Source organism: Myxocyprinus asiaticus, chromosome 14, assembly GCF_019703515.2.
Source record: "Myxocyprinus asiaticus isolate MX2 ecotype Aquarium Trade chromosome 14, UBuf_Myxa_2, whole genome shotgun sequence".
Lineage (NCBI taxonomy): Eukaryota > Metazoa > Chordata > Actinopteri > Cypriniformes > Catostomidae > Myxocyprinus > Myxocyprinus asiaticus.
This window is the reverse complement of record NC_059357.1, coordinates 25,592,910-25,616,585: the sequence shown is the minus strand read 5'-3', so window position 1 is coordinate 25,616,585 and position 23,676 is coordinate 25,592,910. Positions and strand designations below refer to the sequence as shown.

At 37.9% G+C, this 23,676-nt stretch overlaps 1 protein-coding gene across 1 annotated transcript in view; it reads left to right on the top strand.

Moving 5' to 3' along the window:
- Positions 1-3,055: 3,055 nt before the first annotated feature.
- The window catches only part of LOC127451440 (caskin-1-like), a 146,493-nt gene continuing 125,872 nt past the window's right edge, over positions 3,056-23,676 (top strand). Inside the window, exon 1 of the mRNA XM_051716153.1 lies at positions 3,056-3,706. Within this exon, the coding sequence (XP_051572113.1) occupies positions 3,613-3,706 (94 nt within the window). The 5' untranslated portion in view covers positions 3,056-3,612. The remainder of the gene's footprint in view (positions 3,707-23,676) is intronic.

Below are 23,676 nucleotides of genomic sequence, written 5' to 3'. Positions count from 1 at the left end.
TTATTCATTTTGGATGTTTATGATCTCAACATAGGGAAAAGTAACTCTCATCTTTTCCATGTAAAAGAAACTTTAAAAGCTCTGTATTGAAAGGCACAATATGAATGTAATTTAGAGAAAGATCATATAGAGCTCCAAATGGAGGAGAGGAGACTGAGCATCAAAAGATACTTCTTTTCATTGAATCAGTTCACAACAAAATAAAGGAGGGCACTGTAGGTTACTCTAAATGACAGCATGACAGAAACCCAAAATCACAGGACTTAATGACTACAGACCTGTCGCCCTGACGTCTGTGGTCATGAAGTCATTTGAGAGACTTGTGTTGACCCACCTGAAGGACGTCACTGGACCCTTTCTAGATCCCCTTCAATTTGCTTATCAAGCAAACAGGTCTGTGGATGATGCAATCAATTTGGGATTGCATCATATCCTGCAATATCTGGACAGACCAGGGACTTCTGCAAGAATCCTTTTTGTGGACTTCAGTTCGGCTTTCAACACCATCATCCCAGCTATACTCCGGACTAAATGACACCAACTCTCTGTTCCCATGTCTATCTGTCAGTGGATTACCAGCTTTCTGACAGACAGGCAGCAACTTGTGAGACAGGGGAAACTCACTTCCAGCACCTGTACAATCAGCACTGGTGCCCCCCAGGGATGTGTGCTATCCCCACTACTCTTCTCCCTCTACACCAATGACTGCATCGCCAAGGACCCCTCTGTCAAGCTCCTGAAGTTTGCAGACGACACCACTGTCATTGGCCTCATCTGAGATGACGATGAGTCCGCATACAGAAGGGAGGTTGAACAGCTGGCTGTCTGGTGCAGTCAAAACAACCTTGAGCTGAACACGCTCAAAACGGTGGAGATGATTGTGGACTTTAGGAGGAACACCCCAACACTGACCCCCCTCACCATTCTAAACAGCACTGTGGCAGCAGTGGAGTCATTCAGGTTCCTGGGCACTACCATCTCACAAGACCTGAAGTGGGAGCCCCCCCCCCCTTCAAGAACTCTACACTTCCAGAGTGAGGAAAAAGGCTGGAAAAATCACTCTGGACCCCACTCACCCTGCCCACTACCTTTTTGAACTGTTGCCTTCTGGCCAACGCTACAGAGCTCTGAGCACCAGAACCGTCAGGCACAGGAACAGTTTTTTCCCTCAGGCTATCCATCTCATGAACAGTTAAACTGCCCCACTGAGCAATAATTATGTGCAATACACAGCTTAGTCTTTTATATTATCCAACACATCCAACCTCTTCTGCCATTACATTCCCTTGCACTGTATATAACCGGATTTGTATTTAGATTTGCACTATGTATGTGTATGTGTCTGTGTATGTATGTGTATGTGTCTGTGTATGTATGTGTGTGTGTGTGTGTGTATGTATGTATGTGTGTGTGTATATATATATTTATATATATAAATAAATAAATATATATATATATATATATATATATATATATATATATATATATATATATATATATATATATATGTCTATTGTGTATTCTATATATACTTTATTATCTTTTCAATATTTATTTTTTATTCAATTTTTAATTATTTTTTAAAAGTCTTGTTGCTGTTTTGTATTGTGTACTGGAAGCTCCTGTGTACTCTGAGCTTCAATGGCCACTGTGTAGTTATCTAAAAGGCATATATTTGCTGACAACCCCTGCAACTTACTGACATTTACCTGAAAAATACTAACTCTGGAACATAACCTTCTCTGGAGCAGGATAGGTTCACAGAGTAAGCTGCTGTGGTCATTCTGAAAGATACTCCAGTTTTTGGAACCGAAAGTTGAGGTTAACCACTAACTCTGAGTAAACTTATCCAGTTTAGTCACTTAACCTGCTTTCTGGAACAGACCCCTGCTCTGTGTCAGTCTCAACAGTATCTTTGGAGTTTTGGAAAGAGGGGGCATGGCTAATTTAACGGCTCAGTCTCGTGGAAGTTCCAGAATAGCTAAAATTGCTTACAGCCAGGCCCGGTTCTAGCTCTAAGATGTAAGGCAGGCCATAGGATGCTGTGGTTGGGAGTGGTTGCCAAGGTGGGCCAAGGTGGGCCTAATGATTTGTTGGGCCAGGCCTGTGGAGCCGGGCCTGCTTACAGCTGGTTAAAGCTCACTTCCCCAACAAATGGCAACTTTTAAACAAGATGCTAATTTTGCACATTTACAGTGTACATTTTCACATAAGAATATTATCAAAAGCTAAAATAATGATTTGAACTTAGACTGAACTGACACAAACATCTTAATACAGACTGTTTACTAGCTCCTAAGAAAAACATAGGCTTTGGCTCAATCTTTGGCCAACAAGCCAAAATGCAATATAAATGTAGCAACTAAAACTGCAGCAGTCTAAACTCTCCAATACATAAAAAATAAAATGATACAGAAATACAAATACTGTTGCTGAGATGGTAAACCAAGTGTTAAGTTGCTGTGAATGGAACATGTCAATCACAGACTGGATTCTGGTGCTGAAAGAGGGTCATTGTGCTTAGGGCTTGAGTCTAAACTTTGAAAGAAACCCCATGTAGTTAAGACATGCATTCAAGGGCACCATGCAGCCAAGCTCTTTTTGCACCCTACTTTGTAATCTATAGGTTTAGCTTTCGCTGAGACCGAGAGGTAAGAACTAAATCTTAAGTGTTATTTCCCATGTGTAGGTTATTTTAACTTGCATGAAGAACAAAAGAAAAACAACATGAATCAGTGGCATCTTATAACCCAATTCTGCTCTTGGAGATCTACCTTCCAGCATCCCTACTATCACTCTGCAGTGCACAGGTACTTTTCTTGCTGCAATCCATCAATGGCAAACAACAAGAGCATAAGTTCCTTCCTAGTGCCAGCTACAGAGCAAGGCTGTTTTCCACACAATGCCTAATGATACAGCTGAGCATGAATGTAGTCTCGTAGCATGTGGCAGTACTGGAATGGGGGTGTTCTTAAACTTTGGGACCGCCCTCTAGATGAAGCGGAGCCATTTACCACAGCAATGTCAGCCCAATCCACGGTTGGGATCATGCACATTGCACACCCCTTGTGTAGATCCGTCAGAGGACAGAAAATAACGGTGCGAGTAGAAAGCTACGCGCGCGGAGCAATGGCAAACCCGACTGACGCGTCTTCAGCACAGCCTCTCGGATCAGTGCAAAAAACGCGGATGGGGAAATAAAGTCTTTATGCTGTATTTTTAAAAGCATCGCAACATCTTTTGCCTGTCGATCACGCCACCAAATCGTGATTGGATCCGTCTGATCATGAGTGTCTAGAAGAGTCATAATTTGGGCATCACAACGCAGATAGCGGACTGGAAATCCGATCCACCACTAACTAGTGTTTATGAGTGCAGTGGACGCTTATTACAGTATTGGACGGCTTCTCGAAATCGGAATAGTAACATCTGTTATTCATAGGAGCCAGCTGCACCAGCTATATAGTATTCGAGCATCCTTCCGCCAGTGTGCATCATCGTCATCATCGCGCCCTGCAGCTCCATCGCAAGAAGGAGGATCCGCAGAGGAGCTCTCCGGGCAACACTACACGCACATTCAGATGATGCTTTGGGTGTAAAAAGTAAATAACGATGGGGAAAGATCAGGAATTACTTCAAGCGGTGAAGACTGAGGACCTGATAACGGTGCAGAAGCTCCTGCAGAGGCCCAAACCTGGGAAAGCAAGTAGGTGTTATGAAAATCACTGGCATTATCGCATGTTGTCATGGCTGGTAGTGGAAAGAGAGATCGTGAGTAGTTGGATCACATTCTGATGAGAGACCAAGAACACTTGCCCTACCCGTTATTTATGGCTGGAGATTTTTACCGGCGCGATGGGATTCATTCAAGCTATTGATTTTCATAGGATAGAGAGAAAGACTTCTCAGTGTCGGATTATCATTATAGAGTACAACTGATTCTAATGACCACCTCATCTGCATGAGTTAACGCTGTTCTTTATTGCGCGAGCGTCAGTGGGGTTCCTTGCAAACCTTCATTTATTCCCATGCAGTGTCACAAGTTAACTTTTACATTAAGGGGCAATATTTGCCCCCTGGATTTGATATACATTTATGGAGCCATGTTTTTTTCTAACCGTATTTAAACAAAATGTGTCTCATCCGTTTTTCTCAATACTAATCAATTCACTATTAATACAAATTCTTAAGATTGAGAATGTATTACCTCTTAACCTAAGATTTAAATCAACATTAATTCATATTTAATGCCATAATATTTATAACTAGTACTATAATAAAATATCAGATGTTTCAAATGAACAGAAGATTTCATTACGAGGGCATTTTTTGGCCCCACCTTTTGAATTTCAGGGGCATTTTTGGTGCCATTTTTGCCCTGAGACCTCCTAAATTTCTGACCCTTTTCCAATTATTTTTGTAATTGGAAAATGTGCACTTATTCTGATGTATTCACCTTAATCAAGGACCAAATACAGATGAAAATGAATGCTATTTGTGTATGAAAACCAGTAAAAATATATAGTTATTTGAATATTATTATTGTTTTGGTAGCAAATGACTTGCAAGTGGAAGAAATATCTAGATTAATATCTAGCTGTTTGTTAAACATAGACATTTTTAGATTGGTTGACTGGATCTAAACATGATTTGAAGCATAAGCATGCATCAGCATGTGCAGCCATAAATGCAATATTTTTTGTCATCTATTTCTCACACTGAGATAAACAATCTACCAGTGAATACTAGATTTGCTTGGCAGGCCCATGCCATCAGATGCAAAGCAAGTGTGAATATTCAGGCAGATGCACACCTGGATTGAGCTTCACAATGGTATTCTGCTTTGAATGCTACAAACTACAAGGTGGGTGACCCTCAAATGCCTCCATAGACACTGAAGCAGAAGTGTTCGGATTAGTGGTGGTCACTCAATGTGGGGTTTTCTCTTTCCCTCTCTGCCTATTCTCCAGTGTGGCAGCAGCACACTCCTGCTCAGCTAAACACTGCCCCCTGTTATGATGGGTTGAATGAGCTTGAGGTGCATCCACATCACTGCACATGCACAATAGCAGAAAGAAGAACGAGCTGCCAGTGAGTTTCATCACTTGGCTTCGTGCCACTGAAGCAACATGTAGATTTATGCTGTAAACTCTGACAGCGTTTTGGCATTAATTATGAACAGGGCTCTTCTGTAGGAAATACATCGGTTGCCTGTCTATGATTTATCTGATCTACTGTTGAAATGTTATATATTATGAAAACTTTAGTTTTATTTAGGGTTAAGTCAGTCCCCCTTTAATTAGAGTTCATGAACATTTCTGTAGAGGCACTGTGTGTTCACATGTTTATGTAATACTGGCAATTAAATTGCATTTTCACACACACACAATAAACCAGCTTCTTCAAACAAATAGAGTGATAAGCTATTGTGAAAGGGTTGGTTAGGTTTATATAAAGCTCCTCCTCTGTATTGGAAACACAAAGCCACCCAGAAGCCAATTAGTTACAGTCAAAGCAACTGCAGTCTCCTGTTTGATAGTGATTGGTTGGGCTGGATGCTGTCTGGGCTCTGTAACAAAGTTTTGTAATCTGAGGTGAATTGACTGAAATACATTACCTGCATTTGTTTTTGCACAAAAAAATCACATGATAAAATCATATCTTATTTGTGCACGATATGATTGCCTGTACATTTGAACACATTTAACTAAAGGGCTGATGTGAAAATGTTTTGCCTTAACAGTGTGTGCCTTAGGCACCCAAAAATTTTCAGAATATATTGGCTGGAGTGTAATGATACTTAAAAGGATAGTTTACCCAAAAATCACCATTTACTCACCCTAATGCCATCCCAGATGTGTTTGACTTTCTTTCTTCTGCTGAACAAAAACAAAGATATTTAGAAGAATATTTCAGCTCTGTAGTTGAGCTCCAAAATGCATATAAAGGCAGCGTAAAAGTAATCCATAAGAACCCAGTGGTTAAATACGTCTTCAGAAGAGATATGATAGGTGTGGGGGAGAAACAGATCAACATTTAAGTCCTTCTTTTATTATAACATCTCCTTCCTGCCCAGTAGGTGGCGATATGCACAAAGAATGCAAATCACCAAAAGCAAAAGAATAAGAATGTGTAAGTAAAAGAGAAAGAGAAAGTGGAGACTGATAGTAAAAAAGGACTTAAATATTGCTCTGTTTCTCACCCACACCTATCATATCGCTTCCGAAGACATGGATTTAGCACTGGAGTTTTATGGATTACTTCTATGCTGCCTTTATGTCCTTTTGGAGCTTCAAAATTTTGGTACCCCTTTACTTGCATTGTATGGACCTACAGAGCTGAAATATTCTTCTAAAAATCTTTAGTTTGTGTTCAGAAGAAGAAAATGATAAACATCTTGGAAGCCATATTGGTGTGGAACAATATAAGGGTGAGTAAATGATGACAGAATGCTCATTTTGGGTGAACTATCCCTTTAAATATTGAAATGTTCAGTGGTAGACAGAAGATGGGGAAGTAGTGGTTCCTACATTATGTGATAAGGTGGGTTCAGAGATGTTCAGAAAACATCATAAAACATGCCCAGAAAAGTCAAAAGAACCTGCTGCCCAATCTCATATTTGCACTCACTGCCAGCCAATATTAAGATAGTGGCTTGGAGCCCTGTAGCTAATCCAAGAAATCATTACTTCAGTGCTTAGCGTGATGATTGAATTACAGTGCAGATGGCTTTAAGTGAGTGAGCTGCAGAGAGAGAAAGTAAAGAAAGAGAGAGGGAGAGAGTGGGAAAAGAGTGTTGGGAGGGAAAGGGAGAGAAGCAGGATAAGGCATAGCTTTAAGACATCACAACTGTTTTGTTGTATTAGAGTAACTTTTACATCTCAATGAATGATTGACCCCTTTGTGGGATTTTAGTGGCGAGAAAAATTATCTCTTGGATCTCATGCAAAGCTCTTGTGTTTCTCAATGAGGTTAAACCTGTTTAACTGTTCATTTAGTGGCAGTTTTGATGTCTGCATTCGATGGTATGAACCCAGAGGAAGCGTGAATTGGAAAAACTGCTTCCAGACGATATGCAGCATTTGGCAAACGTATTTCCACATATTCAGCACATTTTTCACCTTCTCTGCAAGCGTTTGCTGTAGAAAACTACACATTTGGATCTGTAGCATTGCAGTGAATTGCTGATTAGTTTAATTAGAGCACAAAGTAAGTGGAACGTTGCAAAGCATGACTCGACATACTGATGAAGATATGACGGGGATGGCTTCTCCATTCTCCACCTCTGCAACCTGTTCGCATATCCCAGCAGCAATTAGAGCTGAGCTATTTTAGCAGAGGAAACATATGGGGTCTCTAAGGAGGAAAAAAAGAGCAGAGATCATTGTAGGCCTCGCTCACTCTGGTTTCCTCTGCTGACTTGATTCTGGAGTTTTAGAGAGAAATAAATCTGTTGAGAAAATGAACACTGCAGGGCTGAAATGCTGGATTGATGGCTGACTCTGTCCTCACCGAAGTGATGATACTGTTGAAATTGGTGGGATGTGATTGGAGGATGGGCTTTTCTGTATATTCATAACCTTAGAGCTGAAGGGAAGGGAAGGCTGTTTAGGTGGATGGATGAATTTCTCTGTATCTCTATGATCCTTCATCCTCTGCAGCAGGTCTCCATGGAGATTTCCAACATCTGGTACTGCGTGGTTGTTGGTGTGACCATTTAGGACAAGTGCAAATAGAATGTAGGTGGTTGACATGGCATGCTCTCTTGATGTCCAGGGTTGCATGTGTTAAAATCTGTCTATGGCCTGCCCATATTCCTCCCTCAGTCCTCCTCTGAGTACGTACTTTGATGATATAATGTTATATAGACTTCATTGTGAAGTCCACACCAGGGCGGGTTCGGCAAAAGGGCGTATGTGAGCACCAATCTGAATCATAAAATGACCAGTGGACTTCATGGATGTGCATGGGTGAAGGCCATGAGATATTTGGGTCTATATTTTTAATCACATTGTACAGCATAGGATTAATGGAGTTCACTGTATAAATCAATATGAATGCCAGAGGTGGCTGACAGCATAAAGCCTCCTGTCATTAGTAAACTGCCCAATCAAAATGGATATTCAATGTAAATGCATCATCAAGCCTGCTTGTGGTTAATGTGACAGGTTAAGAGAAACTTTAAATTTTTTTGCCAAAATATCAATGAAATTAAAATAATTGGAGGATCTATAAACACATAACTGAATGACAGGATCATATTTAAATTCGACTCAGTGAAGCAGTGGAGGATGGAGTTCCTCTACGCATACTGTATTTGATGAGTATTGTAGATGTTATATGGAAAGGGGCCCTCCATTCATTTATAAATGTTTGCATTATTAGTAGTCTGTAGATGGCATGGCGTGATTGGTTCTGCTTGTTTACTGTATTGACAAAAGTTGGGTTGGTGATCGGAAAGATTATAACACATCAGTTGTTATCTAGACTATTTTCAAATATAAGGGAGAGGACTGTGTATGGGAGCATAATTACCAGCAGAAACATATAGGCTAATACAATATGATATTTAAACCCACTGCAATATTTTATTTGTTTGATCTTTCAATAAATTTCCCTCACAGATTGCCACTGGTATTTGGGTTGAACATCAAAATGCTTATTTACACTTTTACATAAAGGTTGTATTTGTTAACATTTATTAACAACTTTAGTTAACATGAACCAACAATAAACAATAATTTTTCAGCACTTATTAATCTTGGTTAATGTTAATTTTAACATATGCTAATACATTTTTTAAATTAAAAGTTGTATATGTTAACATGAATACATTATGAACTAGCATGAACTAACAATGTACAGTTGTATTTTCATAAATTTACATTAACCAAGATTAATAATTGCTGTACAAAATGTTGTTCATTGCTAGTTCATGATACCTAATGCCAATTAATGCTCACTAATGCCAAATGCTCATTTAGTGTGACTATCCAGGACATATTTTTTGCTCTTCAGACTTGAATGTAATCAAGAAAAATCAGGTATATCCTAAAATGTTTTAAAAAACACTACATAATACGGAGCCCATGCATAATTCTGGATGTTAAACAATCGTTCAATCGATTTTGCCTAAGAACTGGCTAATGCTTGATGATACTAAATTGAACATTTTAAACAGCCATTTATTTAGTCACCTTTGTGGTGAAGCGGCCACAAAGAGCAAAAAGCATCTCTAAGAGACATACCAAATTTCAAGAGGTGTGTCGCTGAGTCAGAGGCTTTGAGAATTCTAGATGATAACACGATGATGAAGGTTCTTACTCTGTTATTATTAAATGGTGTGATTCAAAATAATGATTTGTTGTGATTATTTAAAATAATGGTTCAAAATGTTTTAAGAACAAAGTTAAGAAAACCTACCATAACATTTACACATTAATACTAAATCATATGTTTTTTTTTTCAGTAGACAAATGACTTGAAATAAGCATGTTTTATTTATTTATTTATTTATTTTTAAGAAAAAATATAACCATGATCTGCCACACCATATGAGGGTTTAATAAATATTACAAATGTTATAATTACCAGTTTGAAAAAGGAAAAATCAGTTATCAGTTCTTTAAAAGTATGCACACAACGATACACAACAATAGTTCACCAAAATAATGTCAACTACCCAGGTCCATTGCCTTAGTCCCCTGGAGCATTTACAACACATGACCTTAATCTGGGGACCTGACCCACATAATCCTGAAGGTAGAGGGGAAGGCAGAATTCTTAAGCACATTAACTCTTGCTTATTTCCCCCCAGCGCAGCCCTGAACTACTCAGGCGTGTCCAAATGTACTTATCACTATAACTTTGATCAAACTCCCAGTGTGGTACACTGTTTATGTTTTGTTAATGTAGCCATAAGTGGATAAGTGCCATTTTGTAAATTGCTAAACACAGTATTCGAAAACTACACATAAAAATGTGTAAAAATCATTTGTATTAGGTGTAGTTGCCTGTGCTTTTGTGTACAGCAGTGAGAGGTGTGAAAAACAGTAGCTAAAGGCTGATAGATTTTATGTAACCTCTTCCAGTGGAATCGTGGGTATAGTGGTGGTGGGTGGACAGAGAGAGAAAGGATGGAAAGTGGACTGTGTATTTTGTCATGCCGCAGTGCTGTGGAGCATCGCCTGAAAACTTGCATAATATCTAGCATAATACCCTGAGCTGAATTACTTAATGTTGAGAAATGGAATGAATGTGAGCAATGTTGTGACTTTTATTGCAGCAGCACACATGGTTATAAAATATTCTGAAATGATGCCCTTACGTAATCTATACTCAGTTTATAATCGGTGTTGGGTGTATCCAATTACAAAGAAATTAGTTATTATAATCTAACTAATTTTAGTAAAAAAAGTAATGTAATGCATTACATTTTAAAATCAGATTACGGTAACTTACTTTTAATTAGTGTTTTTGTGACAGCTGAAGGGTGTGCAACAGTGAGTGAGGAGGAAATAAACATTTTGAATTTGGGCGGAAAACCAAAAACTTTTCTAGAAAAAGTGATTTAGAAAGTAGCTTAAAAGTAAAATAATTAGTAATGTGGTTACTTTTTAGATTAAATAATCAGTAAAGAAGTAATTAGCAATTTGCAGTGGATTACTTGTTTGAGTAACTTACCCAAAATGTTTAAAATATAATGCAGGGTTTCCCAACCGGAGTTCCCAGAGAAACTGCAAGGGGGTAGTAAAATTGTGATAGAAATGCCAATGGCCAATTAAATTGAATAAAAGTTTTTTTTATTCAGTATATATATATATATAAATTGTGAAATATAAACTATCAAAACAAAACACTTGCATGATTTCATGATCTTATTAAAAGTATTACATTATTTATATGAAAATAAATATTCAATAACTTGTTTTGCAAATAAAAACAGGAAGATCTTGTGAAGTTCATATTAATTGAAAGATTAGCATTCCTCATAGCAGTAGGGGTTCTCCATACCTTGGCAAACTTGCTCTTATTTTATATGTGAAACACTTTTGCTAATCCTTTGGAAAATGCACATAGACACATGCACATTATTAGTTTCTGACCACTGCAAGAGTAATTCTTGTCATAATCCTCACCACAAATAAACCGATTTAACAAGTGTTTCAAAAAGAGTGACTCAGTAAGCCTAGTGCAGATAAAAAATGTTAAGCGATATTGAGAAGGTTCTTCAGATGTTCGACTGATGTGAGCAGACCGACAGACAGCTGTGTGAAGAATTGCAGCTATCGACTGAGAAAGATTAAGCAGATGCCTGTGTCTGCAGGCCAGACCTGCCTGGCAGCAGAGGGACAGATTACATATCTAACAAACCTGACTCCATCTGATCCTCACAGACCTGGGCATGATTAAGGTTCCAGTCTGCAATGTGGGTGAGGATAGATACTCAGATCAGCAATTGGACACAGAAGTTTCTAGAAGGATCTGTTCGAGTGTGCTTAGGGAGGTTAGTTAATATTTTATGCCTGAAAATGGGTTTGCCATATTGCATTATAATAATAGATCCACTAAATACTAAATTGTGCTGACGGTTCTGAACAATTAGGCCCTTTCAGGGAACTTAATATTTTTCAGTTTTTCAGACATACTACCAAAACATTCTCCCACACATTCTTCAAGAGTGTCATCTCTGCTTCCCTTGGTCCTAACTGCTGGATCTTCTAATTTTCTTTAAAGATTTTTCTTTTAAATAAACCTTTTCCCACTCACCATATCACTCTTTCCCAGAAACGAGAGTGGAGCCAATGACCCAGTCTGATGAGGAAATGGATGCCCCCCGCCCCCCTTCTCCTCCTCCTATTGACATTAATCATCCTCCCAGTGTAGCTCCAACTTATTTCAATCCAATCTAGTCTGTGAATTAATTCTCCTCACTCAAGCCTTCTTTTAATAAAACATAACTCACAGCATACAAGTTCTCTGTGTGTCAAATCGGTCACACTCATAGCAAAGGTTAAGACTCTGTTTTCTTTGCTTTTCACTTTGCAAAGTGGTAGCAATTTTTTATGTGTTATGTCTCGATCAAGCATAGGGGCTACAGTAACAGCACGATTTCCCAAAGCTTTTCCATGACAGAATATTAGACCTCATTGCTGGATATATGTTTATATAATAATATTGTACAAAGGCATTTTCCTTTGACCTTTTTGTCTTATCTCACCATGCACAGACCATAGAACAAAATTCAGTTTGCCTATAATAATGAATCTAACGAACCGTAGGCTACTATAGGCCCTTTAAGATTCTTCTTTTGCTTGTTAGAATGTTAGAAAAAGGATATCCCAGAGCACGTATTTGTCTTAATTAAGTTTAAAGAGTCATTGTCATTGTTTCTAAAATAGTGAAAGGGTTCTTAAACCCTTTGATCTGATTTCAGATTAAAACAATCAGTAGGATGTTTGCATAATGTCCATTTTCTTTGTGAAACATCTTGGCCACTGTTACTTCGGTCTGGATTCATTGTTGGGCTCAACAACTAAAACACAATCTCCAGTAAAGTTGCTTCTTAAGTGTGCTTTAAAAAGTTTGGCAGTTAGAATTAACACTGAGATCAGCCAGTCAGATTGAATACATTGATAATCCGTTGCTAGTCATAAAATAGAGCAGTTTGAGGTTTTGTGGACTATTCCAGAAATCACTGTAGATTTTTCCACAAGTTGATCCAGTCGCTTATTGTTCCCCTTAATGTGTTCTCACTCCATTCGTTATGATCATTAGAACATTGTTTTAATACAGTACATCTTATTTTGTAAAAACATGTTCTGCATGTTGCCAGACTGTATGTGGCTACATGATGGCTCATAATATTTGGCACTGACAAACCGTCATGAACACCAGATTAATTTAATTCAATTCTAACTACCAGAAAAAGATCTGATTAGAAGAAAAAAATGTAGGTTCCAGATTGGAGGATGGATACATTTTTTTTTTTTGAGCTATTGTTATTTAACCCCTGTGTCATGTTCAATTTGCATCATTTTATATAAAATGTTTCCATTAAGAGAATAGGGCTTATCTCTGGAATGTTTTTGGATTTCCACAGGAAGGATTTTAATATGCAACTGGTTATTATTCAGGATTAATTTTACGCCCATTGACCCAATGACAGAATGATACCACCCATCTCATCAAGCCCTGCATTGCAGGTCAAGGCTGATTGCTAGCACTACTCTACTGGTGCACTCTTGCACGATCAGGGAGCAGTTAAAAGAATTAGGCGGCCTCTCCTGTGTGTGTGTTAATGGTGCCCAGCAAGGCAGCAGAGAGCAGGCAAATGGTGCCAGGGTTTAGAGGTGCCACACTCTTGAGAGTGCTCCTGGTGCAGATTATATATGTGGAGGCCCAGGATAGAGATAATAGTTTTCCCATTGGTTACTGTCTGCTCTAGAGATTCTCATATATTTTTGTCTCGTTCAGCTGTGCAATGAAATCGGAGAATGAGGGGTTCGGTCATCACACTGCGGCCCCTCAAACTCACTGTGGAAGTGATACAGTTTGATGCATGTTGTGTGGAGCTGCGCACATGAGCCTAAATTCCTCCAGACTGTAGCATCAATCAGGAACAGCTCAGGATAACAGATGCTATGTCTTGGGGATCTGTTGGACCCAACCATACTTTCATTCTCATTCCTTGTCTGTCTGTCTTACAAACAGATACTCTTTATTACTGTAAAAATAATTTTCTTAAACATTAATCATTTTCTTAATTTTTGCATCAGTTCAAGTGTGTTTACCTGGTGCGACTGATAGCGTGTTTCATTGACAGCATGGGAGACCCGGGATCTCGTTCTGTGTTGAAACCAGTAAGTAGTCATGCTCACATAATCTGTGATGAGCGCGATTTGGAGGTTCCCTTTTCCTTGTAAGATTACATTTTTACTCCACCTGATGGTTAGGTTTAGGTTTACAACTCACTTTTGCTGCCTCTCTGTGGGCATTTAACCTGTAAACTGGAGCTTACGCATGCCTTTAAAAAAAATTCTCACTTCGGCCACTGGGGGCAGTGCTTCGAATTTGGATAAGCACAGACCGAGTTTAGCTTAAGAAGTGTCAACCTGCTGTTTCCGAATCCATAGTGAGATCAGTCTGATTTGTTCTTGCTCCAAAAGCAAATAATTTTTTTCTTTCTTTTTTCATGTTTTAAGCATAAACCTCACTAAACTGTACTATATTTATGCTTAAAACAAAATACAAAAATTTACTAATGGAATAAAAAAAATAAACAATTCAGAATATATTTTTCAGAAATCAAGTCTTATTATCTTACACAATTTCGCTTCTCAAGTAAATGTACCTTGTTTTAAGGATGTTTTAGATGCGTTTTCTGGAAAGCACAGCTTTATATGCAGTGTTTTGGATGCTCTTGTCCTATTTGCCCAGCTTGGGATGCTGGTGTGCTGGTTGACCAAAATGGGATTCTGCTGTGCTCATTAACCATCTTAGGACAATAGCTGGCTTGTTGACCTGCTTCACCAGCTAATTTTTGATGGTGAACAGCAAGATTATGTTGGCCCAGAAGCTAGACCATCACTAGACCACCAAAACAACATAAACCAGCTGGATGAGCATGGAATTCAAGCTGGTTAAAGCCAGCAGGGGAGATGGGTTCACTTTCACACTTTTGGAAAACAGCAAGTTAGTGTGATTAAAATTCAAACATACTGTATTCATGGGGAAAATTAAAGAACAAGTACCTTCCATTTCAGATGACCTTGAAAAGTTTGCCACACCACAATATATTCAGCTGGGTGCTGCTAACAGTGCCCTGATTAACAATGTTTCAAAGCAATTTGTAACTGAAATATTATATCCTCCTGCTCATTTATATTGTGGTGATCTATGATAATCTCATTGTATTAATGTCTATTCACTTCAGCTGCTAACTGGGTTATTGTACAACTTGTACAGTTTGGGCTACATAGAGTTAGTCTAATTTGTCAGTGTCCTTGTTTGGCTGGATGAGAGACAACACTTATAGCGCTGCATGAATATATAATTAGGAAAGTGTTCCTAGCCCTGTTCCAACATCAGAGTATAAGCATGTGCTATCTCGGTGCACAGCTCCAGCTGCTTGCTGAAGTACACTTCAGGAGCATGGTAGGGTCTATGAGCTGGAACACAGTGCAGTGGAGGGTAGCTTTGCTTTGGAATGGAAGAAAAGGGAATACCAGTCTTTGACTAAATACAACACTTTTTCAGCTCTATTCACAAATGTGATTTTCAGGTCAACCATTTTTCACAGCACAGGATGATGTGAATGCTCAGGTGTACAGTCTGTGATTGTCTAGTGAGACCGTTTATCAGTTTTTCCTACAGAATGCTGTTTTATGGCAGAGGCTAGCCCCCCAGCCATCCCCGCATAATGCACCATACCCCCATTTTTGGTCCTAATAACAATATACAAATCAATACTATTTTGGAAACATATTTTATTGTTTAAAAGATGTAATTCATAGTTAAATGTTTTAATGTTTTTGTAATAAAAATTAAAATACCATTAATAAAAACTGCAAATCTATATTTAACTACACCTTGTCATATGAGCAGTAATGATATTGTTTTAGGTTTCATGAATGTAAAGTACAAAACAGTTCTTGTTGAAGTATTCATCAGACTGATTCAATTCGATAACTTGCGAGTTTTGTCAAGTTATTTATTGTCATTTTACATATACAGCAGAATTATTTTGTCTTCCACAGGTGTTGCATCAAATTAATGATGCTGTAAGCTTTTTTTTCCATGCAAAGGTATGCAAAACATTTTCCTACTCCCTGAAAGATATTAATGAAATAAGTGCTGTGAGATATCTCACAGGTCTCTGTGACAGCTCTAGACTCAGTAAACAGCACACACAAATGTGTCCGTGGTCTCTAACGCTTTCTGCCTGTCAATAATTTTGCGTGTTCTCATAGTATTGTAGTTGCAGTGAATTATTGAGGCTTAATGCCATTATTATGGCATGTTGTTCATAACAGTTGTCAATTGAGGGTGCTATTCTTCTGCGGTTGGTTTGGACAACCGCTGCTGCTTGGTATTGGTCTCAATAAAGCTTTGGAGTGTGGGGTTTTGGAAAGATAATCCAACAGCTCAGCTTGTGGAAATTCTAGAACAGCTAAAATCTCTTACAGCGACTTTAAATAGAGAAATAAAGATGAGAATAAAAAGTATATAAGGTTTAAATTAAAAGTATACTGAATGTGTAAAGGTATAGAAATTAGGGCTGTCAAACATTTTTTATCAAATAAATTACATAAAATGCATATAATCAAATATATATATATTTGCTCAGAAAGCCCCTAAAATAACAAAAATACAATATAATGATAAAATAATTATAAATATAATATGTACTATACAAATAATTAAAATGCCTCACATTATTGTGGCAGACGTGTAAAGCATTGCATTGATAAGACAATACAAAAAGTGGCTTTAGAAGACAATATATTGTTTATGTTAAAATTATTAGACATAAGCCTGTCTTTAGCCTACAGTTCACAGCACTCCATTTTGCAACTGAATTCGTCAATCTGTCCGAGATAGATTTATTATAAGGGCTTGTCTAAGGACATTGTCAATGTACACACGTGCTTCAGACGGACGCTTTTGGGGCAAACAGCGATTTTAGGACACGGTGTCAAGTTAAACATAATTTAAAACTTTGAAAAACTTGTCTCGGTATCCTGCATTCGGAATTGTGCTCCATCCAGCTGTGTTTGATGACAAGACTGCAATCTCATCTTGTGCTTTTGCTAGTGTCGAGCATGCCTGAATGTGGATTGTTCTCTATAAAACTGCACTTTGCCTATACAGCTGGAGTTTTGATTACTGCCCCCTGCTGAAAACTTCAAGAACTGTGGTACTTAAAGCTTTAATTGCTCAGATGTTAGGAATATTCCTCATTGTGGTCCCGGGAAATGACTAGTTATTTTTTATATAATTAATTGCACTGAATTAACATGTTAAATTGACAGCCCTAATAGAAATATAGAAATATAGAAGTAATAAGACAGATACATACAGGGCCGTTTTTAACCATTTTGGCGCACTAGGTTAGATCGCTATTTGTCGCCTATGCCAAGAATACATAGGTAAATAAGACATATCAAAGGTAAATAAGAAATTTACAAAGGTGCAACAAATAATAATAATAATAAATAAGCATGAAGGTGCATCTTTATTTCTTTTGCTGTGGCTCTGTAGATTCATGAGGCAACACTGCGGTGAATAATGAGAGGACCTGTGATGCTCCTATTTATAAGGGATAAAACAGGCAGATTTTATCCACCATGTAGTTTGCTTTATAATAAAACACAGGATTTCTAATGGTTGGTGTCCTGAGAACAAGATATATTCCATAGACCTCCCTGATTAATCAGCTGGTTTGAATGTGTGCTGATGCAGCGTTATAGCACCTCATTATATGGATGAGTGGTTTTAATCTATTTTGCCAGTCCTTAAACCACAGAGTACTCATTAATGCTACTCAATGGTTGCAGCCTCCTCTCTCAGTTTCTATCCTGCAAGACCACCACCTTAATCTCAGTCCAATATCTTGTTTCCTTCAATAAACATATTGGTCAGATTCCATATTAACTGGCTAGCTGTTCTCTTGGAAAATAGGAACAGGATTGACTTGTCCTGACCTCCTATCCTGTGCAGCACAATGCAAGAAGCACAATCGTTAGACAGGAAAGAGTTTGGTTCCTGGCGCATGGAAAAACCTTTTTGTGTTCTCAGAGCAAGCAAGGAAAAGGAGCTCGAATCTCCCTGCTGGAGCAGATTAGGCTCTGGAAGAGTTTCAAGAGCAGGGCTGTATTTGTGGCACTGTCCTTCTGTGAGTCATTTTCCCCAACTGGTAATATCCATGTGCTGCAAGAAGCATTTCAAACCTGGATTTGTTTTATTTATTGTTTTATTAGTTATTGGATTAAAAAGGGTGAGGAAATGAAGGGAAAAGGTGTTTTTGCTTTTTTGTTGTGTTTGAATGGGGGAAAGATTAGTATGTGTGTCCATATATCTTTCTGGAAAGACTAGCTTAGACCAGCAGCAATTTCCATGCTGGTCCACACTAGGTTAGATAGTGCTGGTGTGGTGCTGGTCTAGCTGATCGATTAGCATAGTTTTTCATCAACAATGAAAAAATATTATAGTTTTAGTTGGTCAGACAGCATGGTCCATGTTTAACAAAGGAACTGTTGCTGGTTTAGCTAGTTAAGAAGACCTCAATGGACCTTTTCACATATCCGGGTTTGGAATGCAGAAGTAATTGATAGCAGGGTAAACTTGTATAGTGGTGAATGGGAGACACAGCAAATATAAGTTTATGTTTATCCGTTTGCTCCAACAGCAAAATAAATAATCCACTATTATGCTTTCACAGCTTCCAAAAGAAGAAGAAAAAAAAATAGAGGGTGGTGGATAGGGTTGTGCGATAAAACGATATCAATATTTATCGAAAAAAAATATATAGATGATAAACTTTTGATTAATTTTTTGATATATTTAGCCTATGTTCTACATCTAGATGATCGAATCAGAGACATGTTGCTAAAAATGCATGCAGTTTGGCAAATTTATACACACAACTAGCTAACTGAATCACAGTCATGAAATCAGCTGGTTAGGAAGCATTAGCTGGCTTGTGACTACAGCCCTACTGTCATGGAAACCAGTAATGAGGCTAGGTAGCTAGCTGTCAGGCTAATATGATATCATTGTGTACCGAACAAGACAGCACTGACAATGCAATACAGCACTTATTATGTAAGTAATATTATTATATAATGTTTTTAATATAATATAACGTTTTTCATGATCCATAGCATTGTCACAGGTAAGAAAGTGTTTCTTCTTCTTGGGATGTTTCTTGGCAGTTGTCAATCCAGTTTATGGTGCATTACTGCCATCTACTGAGCTGGAGTGTGGAGCGTCACAAGAAAGTCTTTCAGTGGAGTCAAACATCAGCTGAAGATGATGAAATTGGTGAAAGTTCATTGAAAAGAGGTCATACACCTTATGTAAGATTAAATGCTTAACTGAGTATACTTCTTAAACTTCAAAATAAAAGGTAGTTTACCTTATGGAGTTTACTTGTAAACAATACTTGTTTATATTTATTCTTGAGGTCTAACAAACGTGTGAAATGCATTTCCTTCACCATTGATGATAAGTGATAAATATCAATATCAAATAATATGAAAAAAATATAGCATGATAATATTTTTTACCATATCACCCAGCCCGAGCGGTGGATTACGGCAATCAGGAGAGAGAAAGAGGCCAGATTTTCTGTCACTCCCTCTACAGCTGTATTAGCAACATGATCACAGGGGAAGTCGGCATGCTGTTTCCGAGTGTTCCGGTACCCTAGGAACGGTCACATTATTCCGACTTACCGACATGTACCATTTCCAATCAGACATTTTTGCATCAGATCCAGCATGTTTACCTTCCCCTGTGGTGTGGCCGGAAGCGTGTTTCTTCAGCAGTGTGGGAGACCCGGGTTCAGGAAGTAATCGCGTTCATATAAACCGTAACAAGCACAACTCTAACATTAACATTTTACTCCACTGATGGTTAGGGTATGGTTTGAGGGTAGATTTTGGTGTTAAAGTTTATAAAATATGCATTCCTCTTCACTATAATACACACTGTACAGCTGAAAAACAACTCTCTTCACAACTCGCTTTTGGCGCCCCTCTGTGGACATTTCACCCAGAAAATGGAGCTCACATGTGCCCATACGCCCAACAACAGTTACCACTTTAGCCACTGGGGGCAATGTTTCACATTTTAGCTAAAGAAAAGTAGGTTTACTGTTTTTGATTTCACTGTGAGTTCAGTCTGGTATTAGAAACCTCATCGCAGCTGTGGCAACTATATATTTTATTTATTTATTTATTTAATTTTTTTACTTATTCCACGGCAATATTATACAAAGTATAATGTTATGAATTTGCACAAATACTTAAAAAAAATTCCAAATATAAAAAGTTTGCTAGATTTACGTTGCTAAATGAGTTGAAATGCATCATCACAGTCTGTGAAAGGGTCCATAGGCCAGCTTTACCAGCTAAGTTGTGCTGGTCAACCAGCTAGACCAGGACCAAACCAGGCTAGCACAGCAGAATCTCATGCTGAGGATCATTATGCAAAAATTTACATTTACATGTACATTTATTCATTTGGCAGATGCTTTTATACAAAGCAACTTACAAAAGAAAAAAAAAACAATATATGCTGGAAACCAGCTGATGTATGGTAGTCTTTTCAGCAAGGTATGTTTATATATGTGTTATGTATGTTAGTCTGTGTCTTGTGTAGAATTAATTCTGAAGCATTTAGATGTTATTTTCCATGTATGGAAGATGTTTTGACACTCAGCCAAGAGGCTTTATCTGTCGTGAACTGATTATCGGGAGATGAAAGGGAGACTGCCTGGCATTTAACCACATCACACACTGTAATGTCATAAGACGCACGAATCGCTGCAAGACTCACCTCCAGATGGTGTGAATCACAATCGCTGTGTGAATTGGGGCAAATCTGTAGGGGTAAAGATGAAAAGATGAAATAATAAGTAGCTGACAAGTGATGACCCGACCCCCCCGATGATTTCGTCTTTACCCTGGCAGTTCCAAACCAATTCACATTGTGGTTGCCTTTGTATTATACTACATTGAATCCAGTGACCAGGATGACTGGGAATCTTCATAGACACATCTTTTAGCCCGTAGTATGTGATGGCTTAAGTTAATTAGGCATTCACTTTTAGGACTTTTAAACCAAAAAGAAAAGCAATAGGTGTGGCAAACCAAGCAGACAAGGCTGTGGAATATACATATAGTGATATTATTTAGAAAAAACTGCTTTTGCTAAATAAATAAATGTCAACAATTTTGCGCTGTTTTACATCCATTTCCAATTTGCAGCAAAGGTTTCACTGTTTCTTGCACCTACCAAAAAGACAGGCTCAGCCCCTGAGTGGACATCATCGAGTGGGCATTTTAATACCTTTATAACTTAGAAAAGGTCTCTGCTTTTTTTTTGGCAGGTTCTGTGTACCCTCACAGGACAATTTCCAACACAATTTCCATTAAGCAGATGCTTTTGCATCACAACAATATGGTTAAGGTTCCCATACCTATATAAAGTATCTTGTCAACTAATGGCATGGAGTTTATGATTGCTGATGGATGGATTTCGCTCGAGGTGACCTGCAGTGTTGGCTCTTCTCTGACATTTGTCATGCTAACAAGTCAAATCTTGCAAATGTGCATTTCAAGGCAAGCACAAGTTACACACTAATCCAGAATTGAAGTTGTGATTTTAATTAGGAGAGCATTAGTACTATAGAGGAGCTGTAATTTGCTGCTGGGTTATATACCTGTGAAATAAGTATATTTGACCTAGCAGAGGAAACACATCATTGTGTGAACTACTGTATAAAAAGAATATACATAACCGATGGTTGGAAGTTTGAATGCATGAATGGATGAATAAGGTAAACACAAAATAAGTTGATCAATGCACCCAGTGAAATCAACTTTGTCTTTGTTTAAAATTCTTTATGTAAAAATAGAAACAAATTAGAATTTTTTTTGTCATAACTGAATAAAGATATACATTTGATTGGGATTGCATAGTGCAGAATAATTAGATTTTTGGAGAATTCAATGTAAAATGACTTGCAAACACTGATACTGTATTTTGGTAAATCTGTGCAAAGTTTCTGACATTGTTGAGATCACTTCTGAAACTCTAGAGAAGACAAATGTGAGATTATAGTTTGTTTGTTTTTTCTCATGAGAAACACCTGAGAAGCTGGACACTAAAGTAAAAGCCTCCATTTTCTTTCTATTTAATCTCATTGTTGTCTTGGAGAAATTTGTTATTTGATATTTTATGAATGGGCATTTAAATGCAAAATCTTTTGGCACACAAATTTTTAACTGAAGTGTTCCAGCACACAATTAATGGTATGATGATATTTCGGCAATAGCTCCATGAAAACAGGCCTCAAGGATTCAAAGCAACAAAACTGTTAGCACTTACACAGTGTAAAGAACCTGTGAAAGTTTAGCCTTCATAAGTCATGGAGATGACCATGATGGGACATTTTAGAGCCGTTACGATTATACGGTTTCACCATTAACTGCAATTAAAACTGTCATGGTTAATTTAACCGTTTGAATTTAGAATCTACTGTTAAAAACTGTGAAATGTTTTATTTAACATGGAAAAAATATTTTTATATATATATATATATATATATATATATATATATATATATATATATATATATATATAAAAGAGTTTTTTCGGTGTAAGCCTAAATTTGAAATTCTATTGTGATTGTGCCTGGGTGGTAAGAGCAGCTGTTATTATGGTTACGGACAGTGTCCGCATGGTGTTTATCCAGGTATCATGGACTGAATGTTAACTTAAATTCATGTGAAACTGGGGATAGACATGAACTCATATCCACCAAAAAAACTGTCTGGAAGCATTTGAATGACCAAGGCTTATTGAAGACGATTGATGTTGAACATGCAGGCAAAAGTCATATAAAGATACACATCCTAGAAATGGGACAGGATGTTCCACTAACCATCCACCAACAAACTAGTGAGTTTAATATTTTTAGCTTTGGTGCTTGTAAAGGGATGAATTAAGAGATGAAACTTTTTGTAATGTATTAGTGTGCTGACAGCGTGCTGTGATTTTGCATGTAGTTACTATCAGCGTGGCAAACTTCAAGAAATTGCGTAATAAATCATCCTCTTTATTTAAAGGTGCAATCAGTAATTTTTGTCTTTGTGTCATCTTGGACTTACGCTGACACCTAGTGGCTTGAATGCAGCATAATTTAAAATCAATAGTTTTCAGTTTCAGATGCCATTGTAGAAATTTTGTATTTACATTCAGCCGTGATTACTTTAATCAGTGAGTGAAAGTGTCAAATAACAGGACGGTTACTGAGATTAAGCAAGTAGTATTCAGCTGTTCATGTGATTTTAAAATGTCAGCTCCCCTGTGTGGACCCTCTCCATGTTGTCAGGGATGCGGGGAAGACAGGACCCAAAAGCAGAGGGAAAGTTCAATTGGAATTTATTTAAACAACTCAGCCAGTTCCTTTTTCAAACTTAAAGCAAGCAATAGCCCAGACGATTCTCCCGGGACACGGGCAGATATCTGAAAAATCCTCCTCCACAGTACTGGGCTCCGACAGGTGGGAGCGAATGCAAGCAGACAGGTAACCGTACCTCAATAGACAGGCAGCCAGAGGATACACAAGCTCCCTCCCACTACACAAAAGAGATCAGTTAGACTTGATTTCTTCAACAGCGCACATGTGAACAGTCACACTACAGTAACACATAACAGTCACAGTACAAGTTACACCACAATAACAGTCACAGTAACTGTTGACATCGGACATGACACACGCAGGAGTTTAAATAAGAGAAACAAACACGGGGCAGGTGTCGCTCGAAGCTTGTAATGATCAGCGTTCCCATGGAAACAATCAAGGTTCCCATGGAAATGCTGATTCAGCATGCTAATGACACCTGAAACACATAAGGGCAAAACGTAAACACGTTTTGACAAAAC